The following is a 15,413-nucleotide window of genomic DNA, read 5'->3' as shown; positions in this document are numbered from 1 at the left end:
ACCTACAGATGCTCTGCTGTCTTAGATACCTTACACAAGAGAGCACCTGTTTCTCCCAGGCCCCAAGCCCTAGGGAGGACTGCAAACCAGTCAGACAACAATTTGCTTTAAAGATTCAAGAAAGTGGCCTAGTACAGAGGCAAGTTGGCAGTGCAAAAAGGGGAGAAGGAATGTTGATGTGATGTATGAACTCCACACACAAGAAAATTTACCTTTACTATTAGATGGATAACAATCCCATAGTGTTACACTGACTAACACTATAACTGTCTCTTTCTTTGTCAGCTAGATTACTTGTTATTGTAACAGCACAACAGCAAAATTTGTGACTGAATCCCAAGACTACAGCTGTCAAACATTGCCAAATTCCATTTCAAAACACCCATCATACAGAACACAACATAAATCCCAAAGTAGCTGTGACTCTCAGTGTCAAAGTAAGAGTTTATTATGGAGTTTCCATCCCTCTTACCTCCAGCATAGGACGGGCACTGTCATGAATTGAAAGAATGTGCGTAATGTTATTCTTGCTCAATTGCTCTACATCTCGGGCATCTGCAGTAAAGGAAATAAAAGGAAGACATTTTTTAATCTCTTGAAACAACACCCCATTTTTCCCCTGTGTATGTTAAAAACCACTGTCATTGCTTTTCTTTTCAAAACTTCAAGAAATAAAGCAAAATCGGCAAATGCAGCTGTTCTAGAACAGCATCATTAGAGGGGGATGGGGAAAAAAAACTTTAACTCCAAAACAAATTAAATACTATATAAAGAACAAACTTAAGTGACTCAGGAATGTGTTCTTAAGTCAAAAGTTTCGCATATTTTGCATCTGAAATGTAAATCTGTGCATGTCTACGTGCAGGTGATGGCCATCTGAACAAGCAGTCAGAGCTGTACAAGAAATCCTCTCACCCACAAATCCCACTTTGAGAGAGAATTTAACTTGAGATACTGACCTTGCCATACCCAGGCTAGTAGTAAAGCGAACCATCTGGCTTGAATCATTCAAATTAAGGTAATAATGAGCCAGTCAACACCAGAACTAGATTCTTATTTTCTATGGACTAGTAGAGAAAATTGTGCATTTACCTAATACACAGCATTATTTTAAATATGAGGAGAGACTGAGAATTCTGATTCTGAATGCATGAAGAAAAATGCTGTAATGAGGAAGCACAACTGTGAAAAAGTGATTCCTAGACCTTTAACTGAGGTGTTTCAAACATTCAAAACTGGAAAGCAAACTGGGGCAAGAGATTTTGATGCTAGATATTGTGAAAATACAGTTTTGTTTCTATGAGAAAGAAGGTAAAATAGATCATTAGTCATCAGTGAGCAACTTTCCCTCCACTGAATGATGTGCGTGTCAGAAAATGACCTTGGAGAGCCACAAATACAGGTAAAAGTTAGTTTGTGTCCAGTTACTCTTGACCTTTTCCCATGAGCATGACACGACACATCACGCCTATTACAGCAGTGGTTTTATGATGAGAACACCTGCCTTCCAAATTAGCCCATACAATCTGTTCACATTAGCCTGGCTGCACACAAAAAAAAGAGCATTGACCACAAAGGTTTCAAACCGGCTCTCTCTAGGTACAAAAATAACAATAGCATCACCTGTACACTCTTTTTATGTACGTGCAAGAGCCCAACCAGCACCTCTTGCTTCATCTTTCTCCACTCTACTATAAAGTTTCAATGCCTTTTCTACATCTCAAAGAGGAACTGGACATTTAATTATACTTCCCTGCAGACAAATCCACATGAACACAATAACAGGCAAGAATGTTTAAAGTTAATCCTATTGTGAAAGCTTATTCAGGGCTAATAAAATGAAAAGTCAGAACTGAATCAATTTCCAATAGTTACTGTTTGAGCTTGTATGACCAGCACAGTTACTTATCCCTTCAAGAGAGAATTAACACAAATTCTATCTGAAACAGAATTAAGATCCAGCTTCATAGAACAATTAGAATTTCCTAAGAATCCCACAGTAGGCATTTCAAAGAAGAAATGCTTATGTTTGCCAGGAGAGGTCTTCTAATCCTTTGGGTATATCAGAAGTATATATATATATATATATTTATAATATAACTTATTATAAAATAATATTCTAAGTTTATTACAAGTATAGAACAGTCCTGATTTCTCAGAGAATACCTAAGGTTCTGAAAGCCCTAGAAGACAGGCTAAACATTCCTAAAAGAAAGCGCTTTCAGTTCCCAAAAGGCTAGAGACAGACTTCAGAACCTGCAGGCTCCAATTCCCGGTGTGAATGTAAAAGGGCACAATTAGACTCCATTCCCTAAGACCAGTATGATCCACAAGGTAAAAAGTGGCTTGCCACATAAGGCAAACATAACCCACAGTGAACACTGACTGCTTCAAGGCAGATTGAAAAGCCTAATGGACACAGTGTAACTCAAAAGGACTGAAAGATATTAGTTCTTCAGCTAAGTTCCTTTAAACAAATCAAAATCATGCAATAAATGATATTCCAGAAGCGAGCTGGAAATGGCTTTATCCTAGAGCTGCATCCCAGCATAATGTCAGATCCTTAGTATATTAGGAAATATCACCCAAATCATATAAAATAGAGGAGAAAAATTCTCAGCCAGCGACTGTATTATCTGGATCTAAACCTGGCACAGATTATAAAAGGATAATTCCCCTTGCAGCCCTTGCCATAAGTCTACAGATACTACAGACAAAGCTAATTTAAACAATAGCACAAATGAGATATTTGTGGTCTTGTACCATAAACTTAGAAAAATTAAAGGGATTATGTAAAGGTAAATGACCATTAAAAGACAGAAGAATCACCTACACAGCATAGTAATTCTAGCTTTTTTACTGTAGCATTGTGTTGTACAACCACACACAGGTTCATATTTTGAAACCACATCAAAAATCACCCCACTTTTGAATTTAAACATGGTTAATAGAAACCTATTAGAGTCCATCCTGTGCACCCCTGAATGGTCTCACAAATGCAGGACTCCTTATAGTAGACATCTCTAAACTAATGGAGACTTCTGAGTAAAGCCTTCAGAAAGCTCTCTGCTTGTGAAAGATGTAGTTTATGTTGTAGAGCTCTTCTTCTCCTGTGCCCATGGTTAGCTTCCCTGTCCTCCATTTAAGGGGTAGAGCTTTTCCCATTCCTATTGCAAACAACAAAATATAAAATTATCAATTGTGCCAGGAACAGAAAAAAAGTATTCTGTGGTATCAGTTTGGATCCACAACATTTAAATGCAACTCACCTGTTAAATGTCTCCACACAATGACACACAATGACTTTGTATTTTGTCACCTTTCTTCTCTAGCTATCCTATTCAAAAGGCATCCTTCCTTCCTCCTTAGAAGCCCACAGCTGGTTTTGTTGTTAGTGTGAAAAGAAACATGCACTCTCATAATGCAGTAAGCTAGTTGCAATTAAGTTTTCAGAATCAAAATTTATGTATGCAAAAACAAGGCAAGTGAGGCCCCAAAGTACAATACTGTCAGGTCTCAAGCTGCAGATGTGTAGAGATTAGACAGTTCCACCATTGCTAGTGTTTTCTGATTTTGGGGCAATGGTGGGTTTTGTTATTGTTGTTTTAATCATTATTGGGGTTTGGGTTAATTTTCTGTTTGTTTTAAAACAAACACCCCTTTTTCTACTTTGGATAGAATCAGAGAGAGGGACTAGGGACGTTCAGATGGGATACTAGGAAGAGCTTCTTCATGAGGGTGGTTAAGCAGATGAAGGGTCTGCTCAGGGAAGTGGTGATGCTCCCTATCTATATTTAAGGGACATGAAGACACAGCCCTAAGTGACACAGTTCAGTGGAGGATCTGGTAGTGTTACGTGATGGTTGGACTTGATGATGTTGCAGGTGTTTCCCAACTGAAATCACAGAATCACAGAATGGCCAGGGTTGGAAAGGACCTCAAGGATCACGAATCTCCAACCCCCCTGCCACATGCAGGGCCACCAACCTCCCCATTTAATACTAGGCCAGGCTGCCCAGGGCCCCATCCAGTCTGGCCTTGAACACCTCCGGGGACGGCACATCCACAAACCTCTCTGGGCAGCCTGTTCCAGCACCTCACCACTCTCTCTGTAAATGAAATGAGAACTTACCCTCCAGTGGTTCAGGACACTAAGAACTGTTGCTGAGAATGCACAGAACAAAGTTCTCCTGATGTGAAAGCAAACTCCAATTACAGGCACAAAAACTAAACACGTGAACAAAAATTCCCCATCTCCTGTTGCCACATCAGATTATATTCTAGTAAGCGATCTGTCTCAGACTCTTCAGGAGGACTTTTCCAGGGCACGAGGAAGCTGAGGAAAAAAGGTTTAATCATCTTGAAGGCCCTTGAAAAAAGATCTTCCTTCCCTAAAAAAAGGGAACAGTATCCTCTCCTGCTTTCACTATCTGAAATAAAGCCTTAGGGGAAAAAAAAAAAAATACCTTTTCTCAAAAGAACTGCAAAGCTGATAACAGAACGGATCTAGAAACACAGGAGAACCACTTGGTGGATACCACCTTTTTGCACTCAGCAATGGGAAGGGTATAAACTTTCCCTAGACTCTCCAGCTCACTCACAGCAACACCGGACTCTTTGGGGGAATTAAACCTCATATTGCGGCTTTCCCCTTCGAATCAAAAAGCCCCCAAATATTCCACTGAAAAAAACTTGAATCTTCCAACTGAGTACAAGCAAGGAAGGACAAAAGCTCTTCAAATATTAAAGGTAGAAACACTCCTGAATCTCCGGGGCTCACTACTGCTACAGCTTTCGGTTTGGAAGCAATCAAGCATACACTTGGAACCCCATCTTGGAAAAAATAATCTGTTCTATTCGTGCAGAAAAAGCTCCCTGCCCTATCAGCCTGTGAAGAAACAAAGCATCTGTTTCTGTCAGCCACTCAGGTGCCTTTCGGGGGAAATCGAATTCCCAATGCAGAAGATACAAGGGCATGCAGTCCCGCAATAAATTATTTGTCTTTTGAGGGTTGCAGAATTGAATTTCATCTGAAAGGAGCAACTGCAACAAAATAAATTTCCCCCAAAACTAAAGTCAGGTAGAAGAGTTTACCACTACTTTCCCTTTCCTAATTGTGCCCCTCCCCTTTATTTCAAGGTTATAGCTCCTCATTAATTTTCACTGAAGAAGCCCAGGAGTTCCAATTTCCCCTGGGCTTTGAGACCAAACTCAGTCAAGACCGTACTGAATGGACACCTGTGGTTCTTCTTGAATTTTTCTGCCCTCTAGCTGTGTAATCTCAAATACACACAAAAAATTACGCTGCAATTTTTATTTTCTACTGGTGAGCACAGTAACGCCCACAGATCTTCAATGATAACGAGGAGAAAACATACTCAAGTGCTTGGTGGGATTTCAGCACGTATTTCAGTGCTTTCTATAGTCAGGATTACATGCCCTCTATCCTTAACACCCTAAGGTGGTTGCAGAAATCTCTCTCATTCTGATGCAGCTAAAAGCTTGTACAGCAGCAGCACTCAAACCACAATGGGAAAGTTCAACTCCCATTTCTGTCAGATGTATCCTAAAGGTTTTTCTTTGGCCCAGTTAAAGGTGGGAGAGCTTGCACTTTCTCAGACATAGACTGGTTCCATGTTAATTACGCCTAAAAAGACTGTAGGAACATCAATGCATAAAGCAGAAATATTGCTGGATATTGAATAGTAATTCCAGAGAACAACTGCTGAATGCCTTCTCCAGACAATGCACCTCCACAACTACAGCATTTAACATCCTTTCACCTCCTGCTTTCATTTAGCAGGAACTGCAAAACACTGTCCCTCTGCCCTCAGACTGCCAGCTTCCCCAGAGGTTTCTCATACAGTGGGGAGACAAACTTGAGGAGGATGGTGATTTTAGGAACCAGCTATGGAAACTCTGCCTCCCTGGACTCCCTGTTTAGTCACCGGAGAAAGGAGAGACTATCCTCCAGAGGGCAGATCAGAGCATTTCAGAGATTTCTGCCAACTTCTCACCCCCTGCACATAGACACAGAGTGCACCGCAGCACCTCGACTCTGCATTCAGGTGAGATGCACAATGCCAAGGATTTGGTGCTATTCTGGCTGACCAGATGGAACTTCATTCAATTCTGAGCAGCCTGGCTATTCAGCAGTTCAGCACTACAGGAAACAATTTGCTAAAACCCCTGTCTGTAGAAGTAGCTAGATGTTCCAGCTGCCCAAATTGGGATATTCTAACCAAGCCTGAATGCATGCTGCTGAGCATTTCTCAGCAACAATTCCCTTTATGGAAGTCTCAAAATTCATTAGTCACTTTTTGAAAGAGTGCCACAAATCAGAACATGCCTTGGGAACATGGTAATCAAACTCCTCCGGAAAAATACACTGGTGATAAACCCAATGCCTGTTCCTAAATGGGATGACTTCACTGCATGGAAAGCAATTGCAATTGTTCTGAAGCAGTTGGAAGGGGGGAAGGTGCAGAAGATGCTAATACAATAAAACTTCACTTTTGTGTTAATGAAGTACTGCAACATCAATATTCTCTCTTCCTGTTTGTGTATACCTATATAGAGATACAGAATGACACTCGTGAGGATTAAGAATGTGACCAAGAGTCATAACAATAAATAAGTGAACATTTTTCTTGGCTTTTTAATCATTAGAAACAGACTCCAAAACACAGATATTGATATTTAAGCCCATCCTTTTCCTCTTTTATGTGGGTAAATGAAGCATTCCAGTCTCTGCTTTTTTCCAAGAGATGCTTCCAGGAACACTACCCACCCCCATGCACTCCTCTGCTCCCTGTGCAGAAGTGACTGACGTACCACCAATGGCAAGCACGGCTGAACCAGCAAAGCAGAGCAAGCACAAGGATCACAACCCTGGCACAGGCAGTGCTGACACTCTGCAACCCTAGTCAGCTCCCCTCAGCTGGTCATATTGTTCACTGGCTGAAAACAGAACTGCATTGAGAAAAAGATGCTCCAGCTGAGTTTCACTCCCTTGGGCGTACTGTCAAGGGTTTACCAACAGGTCTGCAGCAGCAAGAGCGACAGACTGAGAGCCATCCCTGGGCCCATCTTGCCACCCTGCCAGAAACTTTAAAGCCAGGGACTCTACTGCCCACCATCCATCCCCCATCCTGCCCCTTTCCCACATTACTTGACAAAGAAAAGGAAACAACACAGCTCTAATTTAGTTTTGTCACTAGCTCATGCAGCAGTCAGTCTTCAAACCTAGCCTTTCTCCCTTAGATTCCCTCTTTTCCCCTTCTTCTCTGTTTCTCCTCCTTTTATTACCCTCTTTGATCAGTATCAACTGGTCTTCATCCTCTTTCCTTACTGTGGCATGACTCTCATGCACAAGCCATTGTACTTGTGTTGGCATCCCAGTGTGGCAAAAGACAGCTCTCAGTTTCACGTGTACCCTGGGCTGCTTCTCAGGGCATTCAGCTCTGCTTCACGGCAGCAGCAAGCACTGGACGTGGGCAGCAACGCTGTCTTCTAGAGCATTCAGGTTCAGAGTCAGGTAAATGAGACAGAAAATATTTTCAGACAGAAAATAGTGAAGTTGCAGGTTTTAGTGCGGGGGAGGCAAGGAAGAGGGGAACAGAGAAGACATACAGCAGTATCTAAATCCAGTGCAAACCTTGTCCAATCTCAGCAGGCCAGGTGCAGTATCGGGCAGATTGAGAAGGGTATGATATTGCAGCAGCCCCCATGAGTCCTGCTTTGTTACCACAACGAAACACAGCAAGTATAGCACCTCCACCTCAAAAAGACTGTACAGACACAACTCCTTTATTTCAGAGTAGGGACAGTCAACTGCGACTGCTGCTAAGAGGGGACTTTGAGAACAGGTCATTTATATGGATGCCTACACAAAGTCTCCTATTTTTTCTAAATATGGTTCTGTGAACAAAAGGTAAACCTCATGCAAAAGGGTAAACAATCAGAGGATCGTACATCTGCAGCACAGGCAGTGCAAGTATCGGTGGTCAGACAGCAATCTGCAGATCTATCAGTCTCGCATGCAGTGATAACAGAACTCTTTGACAGCTGTTACAAATAACCAAAATAAAGAAAGCAATGTGCAGGAGGCACTCTAAGCTTTACTTATAAGGAGGGCTTACTATAAGCCTTACAAAGAATGTGCCTGGCTCACATGCTTGTCTGCCTAGCACAGGAATCATTTAAGGCAGGCCAATGTTTAGGAATTCCAGCTGAAACATGAACTGAGGAGATGGAGTTCGTTTTTCTTTTCATAAAAGTACTTGCAGCACAGCACATGGATGAGAGGGCAAAGAGGTTCTTCTTTAAATGCTATCAGGTGAATCCAAGAATGAAGCAAGACGAGGTTAAAGCAGCTGCACAGACATCAGAGAACTCCTCCAGCCTGTGAAACAACAGCTAGAGACCCCTGTTAAGCAATCCTAGAAGTAATGATAAAACTAATCTTACCTTTAAAGTTGCCAATGAACAAGCCAGGCAGAATCTGTGAGAAAGAAATATAGTATCAAATATAGATATCTTGTGGTAACACAATTTGACAAAGTTCGATTTGCATACAGGATGGAACATACTACTTCAGCAGACCATTGTCAAATGCAATCTACAGGCTGCTGGCAGCATTTTGTGCCTCTTTGCAACCTTCTCAAGCTGCATTACTCTCGATGCACAGCTCTCCAAAAGCTCTCGTTGACAGCCAGGGTTGTTAATCATGTGAACTCTCACATAATGGGCGCTCTCCAAGGGTATCAGAAGCCCTTTACAAACATGGAGTGGGCCTCACAACATGTCCCAACCCCCCCACGGCATGATAAGAGCACACTTAGTTAACTAATGACGAAACTTCAAAAAGAGAAGGTGATTTGCCTAAAGTTGCTAAGCGAGCTGGATAAAGCACTGCAATACAAAATTCTGAGGGACCTTCGAAGCGCAAAGCCATGCAAGTGGGGGATACAGCACTGCCAGGCTCTTAGCTGGAGGAAATCACTGCACCCAGCTAGCTGCTAGAGTGAGAATTGATTAAAGTCTGTGAGTTGCATTTTCCTCTCCCAGATCTGCCCACTCACACTGCTGCACCTAGCAGCCCGTGCAGGTCTCGGTTAGAGGACTTTCATTAACTCATGAGCACCAAGGTCAAGCTGAGGGCTGGCCCTGTGCACACACACGGGTAAACACCACAGTGCTGTCCCTCCCAACTTGGGAACGGCACTAAGGTCATAAAAATAAAACAAGCAGACCAAGCACATGCTTTCTGGCCAAAAATTTCATTTTCTGACACCTGAAAAATCTGACCCACACCCGCATCCTTTGATGGGAGCAGAACTGTGGCAGTGAGAGCACATGATCCACTTTTCTTCGGTGCATGCAAAGCATACCACCAATACAGATATGTCAGCACTAGCTTCTGAAAGCCTTAGCAACACCCATGTGTCATCACAACAGCAGCAACAGCTTCTCGAGTGCAGCTATTTAAAGGTAAAACTCCACCCGTTTTACTTCGTCCAGCAGTCACCAAGTTCCAAAAGCCATGGCAGGTTCTCATTGAGGATTATCACTCAAGCCTTCCCCTTGCAGCAGCCTGCCTGCTGAAAGGCAACCCAGTGCACCACGCCTAGGCCAGCAGGACCTGTGAAATACCTTCAAGTACATCCTAATGCCATAGCTTTCCCCAGATATAAAAGTGTTGTGTTCACTATTACTTCCCAGCCTCACAAAAACCAGCAAAGCTCTGGTGATGTCCATGCTCCCTTGTAGCTTTGTACAAGCATTCTTCCCTCCAGGATCCACTGGGTGATCATGGAATGGCACACTAGCTCTACAGCAGGGAGCTCAAGTCTGCAATCACCATTAAAAGATGGTTGCTCTGGGGTCCTTGCATGCTCTACAGCAAAAGTGAATCTAGTTAGGAACCAATTTCACCAACCGGGCCACCCCAGCCAACCCTCTTAGGTGACGTTTAAAATACAAACAAATTAAATCACCTTTCTATTCTAAATAGCATTGCTATCTTAGACTATCTGCCGCACAAGTCTCAAATCACATCCCCGCTACAGTACACTACAGCATTTTAGGCTCCAGGACATTATTTCTGCATCAAAAGTGTGCTCTCAAGAGAACATGAAAGCTTAAACTCCAATCATTAAGGCTAGACATTACAAATTAAAGAGATATCGAGAAACACCAGAGCGGAAAGATTTAAAATGGAGGCTTTTTAGATTGTTGCCAACAAAAGCAGAAAAATCCAGAAGTTTGCATTTGCACTGGTGCATTATGAAGCAACGCTGTATGCGAGGTAGAAAATTAGGACACTGTGCAACCAAGGACAGATGTTGCCCCTGTTGTCCTAGTCATTCTAAAAGCAAGAAACATGACTATGGGTGAAAGCTACCTGGAAAGAAGTGAATCTTCATACTGTGCTGACTAATACTTCAGCACTAGACTATGGCTGGGAACTTTCAGCTGTGTCATCTCACACTGCCTTCAGCAACTGCAACTCCAGGCTGTGCACAACGAAGGCCGATGGCTGCCAGGAGCATGCGAGAGAAGGGGTGGGAGAAAAACATAAGGTGGTTGTTTTTGTGAACTTTTCAACCACTGCTTTCTGAAAAAACAGTAGCTTCTTTCTATCATCTGAAACATTGACAAAATGACCATGGACTAAACAACAGAAGGCTGCATAACCAACAAGGAGAGCAACGCCTGCCTTTGGTTCGTATCTCCCATGAGAACGGCTCATGTTCTTCACCGTGCATGACCACAGAGCCCTACCATGGATTGCTAAGACTTCTTACCAGTCCTCTCGGAAAAACAAACTTCCCTAAAAAATGGCTTGAAGCGTTATCTTGCCACTGTCTTCTATTTGGACAGGCACTCAGGATAGAGCCATCCAATTCCTTGCCCAACGCTACTTCTAAATGCGTTGGTAACAATGGGTGCTCTGGAGAGCATTGGGCTGCAAAAGGCTGCAGGGGGGAATGGATCAGCCCACCTTATCAGCCAGCAAGGGAGAGGGATTTGCTGCTGCTGACATTAAGTGGCACAGCTCTGCTGACTTCCAGAGAACTAGATGCAACTGTCCACACTGATTTGCATTTCTCATGAACCAGCTCCTACAACGAACACAGCTTACCTGCTCTTTCTGCAGCACTAACACTCAACTCGCCCCTTCAGCAGGGTCTGTATGAATAGCGGGCGTTTAACTGTAATAGGACAAAGGACCAACCCAGGAAAAACTCTCCACTAAGTATGCCGTGTTCACAGACTGCCAAATCTAAGTACCATGACCTCTATCACTGTTTCAGTCACTAGACTTCAGCTCCTGGAAAACGTCTTTGTCATTTTCAACTGCAGACTAAAGTTGACCTTTGAATACATGTCAAAGTTAGGCATTAAGTGCAAAGACAAATAAGGCCACCTTTCCTAAGTTCAATCTCATTACTCATTCTGTACTTAAAAAACAAAAAAAAACAAAAAACAAAAAACAAACAAAAAAACCCAAAACAAAAAAAAAAAAAGAAAAAAAAAGAAAAGTAAATAGCAGCCATGAGATGAGTTTGAAGTCAATGCAGCCAGTAGACCACAGCTTTTCCCTAAACAGAGTAAGAATAGCATTAGAAACTCCTGCTTTAGGTTTAACTTGGGAAAAAACAGCACGTTTGGATAGGCTTAAGAAAAAAATAAACATGGGTAATTTTACAGAGGAAAACAATAATTAGAGATAAATTAATAAATAAAAATGCTAGGCCTCAAGCCTTCCAATCAATGCTGACGGCCACATAAAGTCAGTTGCAATTACCACTTGGTAGTATATACGCCAGTATCGTGTGACAGAAAAAGAGGAGGGGACCGTGCCACTGAGAAAGGCTCAGCATCCAAGAGCAGCAACAGCAGCTGTAGCAGTCTGCAGATTTTTCCTTACCATACCCCATTACGGGTCACCACTAATCCTCTTTCCTTGGCTTCAGTACAGAGATTCTCTAAATGAAATAATCCAGCACTGGATAAACTGCTTGTTTCCTTTTATTGCAAAATACAACTCTGCCACACACACACACACACAAAAAAACATTTTAGGTGGAAACTAAGCTAATTTGTGTTGACAGACTACTCCAAGCAGAGCAAACCCAACAGCTGATGAGTCCACACCTCTCTTCACCTCTCCGGCTTTCGCTGACTCACAAGATCAAAAGGAACAGATGATCTAGGGGCACATTCTGAAGGTGGCACGTACCAGACCTGCACACGGGACCCCTGCAAAAAATAAACCTGTACCCAGCATGACCTCCTTAAAGGAGTCAGTTTCGCCAGCTCAACGCAGGTTTCATCCTCATGATCACAGAGGAAAGGGAGAAGAGAGAAATTAACATGGTGCTCTGCTTGTTCTGAGCACTCTGGTTGCAACACATCAGGACAACACGTAACAGATGCAGAGTGCCCAAATTTCCCTGAGTCATGGACTGTCTGCTCGCAGAGTGCTGAAGCAAGATGCAGAGCAAAGAATGCTTAGGCTGAAGGGGCTGAGAATCCTTTTTCTTCCCCTGGATTGCAACGGTAGCATCCCACATCAAAATACTGAGAGTGGCAGGATAACTTCAAACATTCCTGGAAAAATACTCCAACGTACCAACTGTATTTACTCCTTGCTGGTCACTTGTAGAGGGTGGTACAGAGAGGTGGAGGATGCCCCATCCCTGGGGATGCTCAAGGTCAGGCTGGACAGGGCTCTGAGCAACCTGATCTCACTGTAGGCGTCCCTGTTTGTTGCGGGGGAGTTGGACTAGATGGCCTTTAAGTGTTCCTTCCAACTCAAACGATTCTATGATTCTACCCCCACACTTGAAAACCAGGAGTTGAAGAAAAGGACCAGGGGAGGCGTTACTCCTACCAGCCAGCTGGATTAAGCAGCCAGGCCTTCTCCCCGCCTAGATTCTCTTATCCCAAGGTGTCTGCCCAGAGGATGAGGGGCACCCCAGGCAGGAGGAGCACCAAGCACCGGGACGTTGGCCAGCCTGACCAACAGCACGGAGCCGCTCACCAGGTGCCCATCTCCAGCTCCGCTGCTGGCGAGGCCACGCTCAGCGCGAGGCTACTCCCAAAGCGCTCGGAGCAGGATGTTCGACAGAGGAGATGACTCAACTTCTCTTCCTTTGCAGCGGGCCAGTTACCGCACCTCCAAACCTGCCTCAAAGACGGGCGGAGATGCTGACAGGAATCGCGGCTGCCCTTCGACAACCGCACGAGGCGCCACGGGGGCGAGCGCCGACAACGAGCCCCCGCCGCCCAGAGGCCGACACCCCGAGCGGCGCAGACCCACCTTCCCGCCTCACCGCGGGCTCCACGGGGCTCTCCTGCCCCGCGGGCGGGTGACGGCCGGGGCTCGGGGCCGCGCGGGCCGCTCGCGGGGCGCCGTGCGGGGAACCCCCGGGCGGGCACCACCGAAACCGGCCCCCCCCACCGCCCACCGCGGCCGGGCAGGAAGCGCGCCCGGGAGACGCGCGGCCGCGTCCCTTCCCCCCGCCTCGCAGGGGAGGGAAAAACAACGAGAAGGAAACCGAAAAAGCCCCGAGAGCCGAGGGGAAGCCCTCCCGCCCGCCGCCTTTGTTCCGCAGCCAGGTGCCGCCAGCAGACAAAGGCGGGGAGGCGGCCGCCCCCGCGCACACGCGCTCGCCCCGCGGGTCCGAGGCCGACGAGCGGCGTTACCTTGTTCATGCCATTCCCCATGGCTACGCCGGCCGCCCGCCGGCGGCGCGCGGGACCCTCGGCGGCTGCCGGTTAGCGAGCGGCGGGCGGCGGGGCGGCGCGCATGGGGCAGGGCCGGCCGGCGGCGGCCGGGCACGAGAGGACTGTTAACGAGGCGGGCGGCGGGGCGAGGCGCGCCGCATCACCCCCGCCCCGCCGGGCGGGCGGGTTTCCGCTCGGCCGCCCCCGGGAGCGGCGAGCCGCGGGGCCGGGCCGCCGGGAACTGCCTCCCGCCGCCGCCGCCGCCGCCGCCACCCCCCCACGTGCGGTACGACCGCGGCGCGCGGGCCGCCTTGGGGCTTGTAGTCGAGCCGCCCCGCCGCCAGAACTACAGCTCCCGGCCTTCCCCGCGGCGCCGCCCCACCTGTAGAGCCCGGCGGCTGCGCCTCGCCGCTGTGGAGGGCCGGGTGGTCCAGGTGCGCGGTGATGAGAGGAGGCGCGCTGCTGTGCTGTGCGTTTCTGCGAGCATCAGCGTGACGTGGGGGTAATGTTTGATGTGAATGCTTAAAACGTCACGTTGTAGGCATTTGCAGCGTTATTTGCAACCGTTGTTCTTACGTAAGTATTATACTAAAACAAAATCTGTGCAATAGCAGAACTACGTGGATCACTGAATCACAGAATGCTTGGGTTGGAAGGCTCAGGCTGCCCAGAGCCCCATCCAACCTGGCCTTGACCACCCTCCATTGATGGGGTGTCCACCACCTCTCTGGGGAACCCGTTCCAGCACCTCACCACCCTCTAAGTAAAAAATTTCTTCCTAAATCTCCCCTCTTTTAGTTTAAATCCACCCCCCTTTGTCCTATCACTATCAGAACATGTAAAAAAATCACCCCCCTTCCTGCTTATAAGCTCCCTTCAGGTAGTGGAAGACCACGGTATTGCCTCTCTGGATCTCTCCTCCATGTGTTACCTGTTTCTCAGAGATGCTCTCCGATGCCATAATACCACCTGTCTGCAGGGCACACTTCCACAGGGCCAGGTGGTGGAAGGATGAAGGATGGTGGTGCTAAGAGGCACCAATGCCTCTAACTGATGGATGAGCTCTGCAATGAGGGACAGAAAGTGATGGGAGCACGTACAAAGGGGCAGAGGTTGCCAGTGCTCTTGGGGAATGATGTTACAATCTCCAGCTGGCTACAATCTACATTGGCTGCTTCTGAGCTGATGGCCACACATCCTCCATGCTACCCTCTGGACATTAGTGCCTCCGAAACAGCCCCCAGCACTTCTCTGACCAGTGGAGACCTATCTCAGAGATAGGACCATGGAACCAGCAGTGGCTTGTCATTCAATTGCATTTTCAAAACCTGGTGCTGTTCCAATGCTCCAGTACTGACATACTTTAATTTAGTCATCATTTAGTAAACTAGGACACCTGCCTGGAGATCTGGAAACATCTTGCCTTCACACAGCCATGTCATCACCACAGATGCTTAGTCTTAAGGGAAGGTAGTATGCTCGATGGCAGCAATGCAGGAGGGGCAAAGCCTGTGGCAGCTGACTGTCAAGCTGCTTCCAGGCAGGTTTGAGCCAGCACCCATGGCAATGGTGTGCCAAGTGACTGCCAGGCAGGGTGCTAGGAAGAGGTCTGCTGAGTAATCTTATCCTCACTTCTAAGAGGAAATAAGTCATCGTGAGCTATTGAAGCCAGGCCA

At 46.1% G+C, this 15,413-nt stretch overlaps 1 protein-coding gene across 4 annotated transcripts in view; it reads right to left on the bottom strand.

Annotated features, from left to right (window-relative positions):
* DUSP22 (dual specificity phosphatase 22) overlaps nt 1-15,413 on the bottom strand; it is a 78,291-nt gene that overhangs the window by 27,871 nt on the left and 35,007 nt on the right. Inside the window, exons 1-3 of one of the 4 annotated variants that reach the window (XM_090137008.1) lie at nt 14,120-14,137; nt 8,470-8,503; nt 473-555 (exon numbers count right to left, since the gene is read on the bottom strand). In XM_090137008.1, coding sequence (XP_089993134.1) covers nt 473-481 — 9 coding nt within the window. In that variant the 5' untranslated portion in view covers nt 482-555; nt 8,470-8,503; nt 14,120-14,137. Of the gene's footprint in view, nt 1-472; nt 556-8,469; nt 8,504-13,716; nt 13,867-14,119; nt 14,138-15,413 lie in introns of those variants that run through there. The other 3 variants (XM_031589291.2, XM_090137007.1, XM_090137005.1) reach the window with 3 other exon arrangements.

The sequence above is a fragment of the Phasianus colchicus genome, chromosome 3, assembly GCF_987193195.1.
Source record: "Phasianus colchicus chromosome 3, bPhaCol1.hap1.1, whole genome shotgun sequence".
Taxonomy (NCBI): Eukaryota; Metazoa; Chordata; class Aves; order Galliformes; family Phasianidae; genus Phasianus; species Phasianus colchicus.
Note: the sequence above shows the minus strand (reverse complement) of the source record. Positions and strands in the feature narration are given on the sequence as shown.